The sequence below is a fragment of the Aureococcus anophagefferens genome (genome assembly GCF_000186865.1).
Source record: "Aureococcus anophagefferens unplaced genomic scaffold AURANscaffold_181, whole genome shotgun sequence".
NCBI lineage: Eukaryota > Pelagophyceae > Pelagomonadales > Pelagomonadaceae > Aureococcus > Aureococcus anophagefferens.
In genome coordinates, this window is record NW_008705723.1 from 1 (window position 1) to 1,534 (window position 1,534).

General features: G+C 75.1%; 1 protein-coding gene across 1 annotated transcript in view; it reads left to right on the top strand.

Annotated features, from left to right (window-relative positions):
- Nucleotides 1–683: 683 nt before the first annotated feature.
- AURANDRAFT_68506 (hypothetical protein) overlaps nt 684–1,534 on the top strand; it is a gene marked incomplete at both ends in the record, with an annotated part of 12,255 nt that continues 11,404 nt past the window's right edge. Inside the window, one exon of the mRNA XM_009044200.1 lies at nt 684–1,168. Coding sequence (XP_009042448.1) covers nt 684–1,168 — 485 coding nt within the window. The remainder of the gene's footprint in view (nt 1,169–1,534) is intronic.

Sequence of the window (1,534 nt, forward strand, 5' to 3'; positions counted from 1 at the left end):
CGGGCTTAGCCAGCCTCCAGCGGCAGCGCGTCGCCGAGGAGGAAGCGAACGGCGCCGCTCGGCGGAAGGCGGCCGAACTGGGCTTAGCCAGCCTCCAGCGGCAGCGCGTCGCCGAGGAGGAAGCGAAGCGCGTCGCCGAGGAAGGAGCGGGACAGCTCGACGAGTTCGTGGCGGACGAGCCCGCGATCGTCGTCGAGGACGTGGCGGACGAGCCCGCGATCGTCGTCTCGTGGGACGTCCTCGAGGAGGCGCCTCTCCCGGCCGAGGTCGACACGCGATCGCTCCGAGCGGAGGGCGAGCACATCCTCGAAGGCGAGTGGGCCGAGCAGGCGGAGCTCGACGCGGCCGCGCGGGCCATCGCGGCGGCCGACGACACCATCGCCAAGTACGACAACGCCATGGCCGCCTTGGACATGCTCGCCGACGCCGATGACGGCGAAGCCGCCGAGTCAATGAGCCATTTCGCTTCGACTGCGGGCGCGTTCAAGGGCAAGGACCGCGACGACTTCAAGTCCATGGACGCCTCGTCTGGCCCCGACTGGCTCTCCGGCTCGGCCGCCCCCGCGGCCCCGGCCGCCCCCGCGGCCGCGGCCGCCCCCGCTGCGGCCGCCGCCAGCGGCAACATGGATCACTTCGCGTCCACGGCGGGCTCGTTCAAGGGCAAAGACCGCGACTTCAAGTCCATGGGCGCCTCGTCCGGCCCCGACTGGCTCTCTGGGTCCGGCGCCCCCGCGGCCGCCCCCGCGGCCGCAGCCGCCTCCGGCAACATGGACCACTTCGCGTCCACGGCGGGCTCGTTCAAGGCCAAGGTCCGCGACTTCAAGGCCACGGGCGCCTCGTCCGGCCCCGACTGGCTCTCCGGGTCCGGCGCTCCCGCGGCGCCTCCCGCGGCCGCGGCCACGGCCGCCGCCAGCGGCAACATGGACCACTTCGCGTCCACGGCGGGCTCGTTCAAGGGCAAGGTCCGCGACTTCAAGGCCACGGGCGCCTCGTCCGGCCCCGACTGGCTCTCTGGGTCCGGCTTCTCCGCGGCGCCTCCCGCGGCCGCGGCCACGGCCGCCGCCAGCGGCAACATGGACCACTTCGCGTCCACGGCGGGCGCGTTCAAGGGCAAGGACCGCGACTTCAAGGCCGCGGGCGCCTCGTCCGGCCCCGACTGGCTCTCTGGGTCCGGCTTCTCCGCGGCGCCTCCCGCGGCCGCGGCCACGGCCGCCGCCAGCGGCAACATGGACCACTTCGCGTCCACGGCGGGCGCGTTCAAGGGCAAGGACCGCGACTTCAAGGCCGCGGGCGCCTCGTCCGGCCCCGACTGGCTCTCCGGGTCCGGCGCTCCCGCGGCGCCTCCCGCGGCCGCGGCCACGGCCGCCGCCAGCGGCAACATGGACCACTTCGCGTCCACCGCGGGCGCGTTCAAGGGCAAGGACCGCGACTTCAAGGCCGCGGGCGCCTCGTCCGGCCCCGACTGGCTCTCCGGGTCCGGCTTCTCCGCGGCGCCTCCCGCGGCCGCGGCCACGGCCGCCGCCAGCGGCAACAT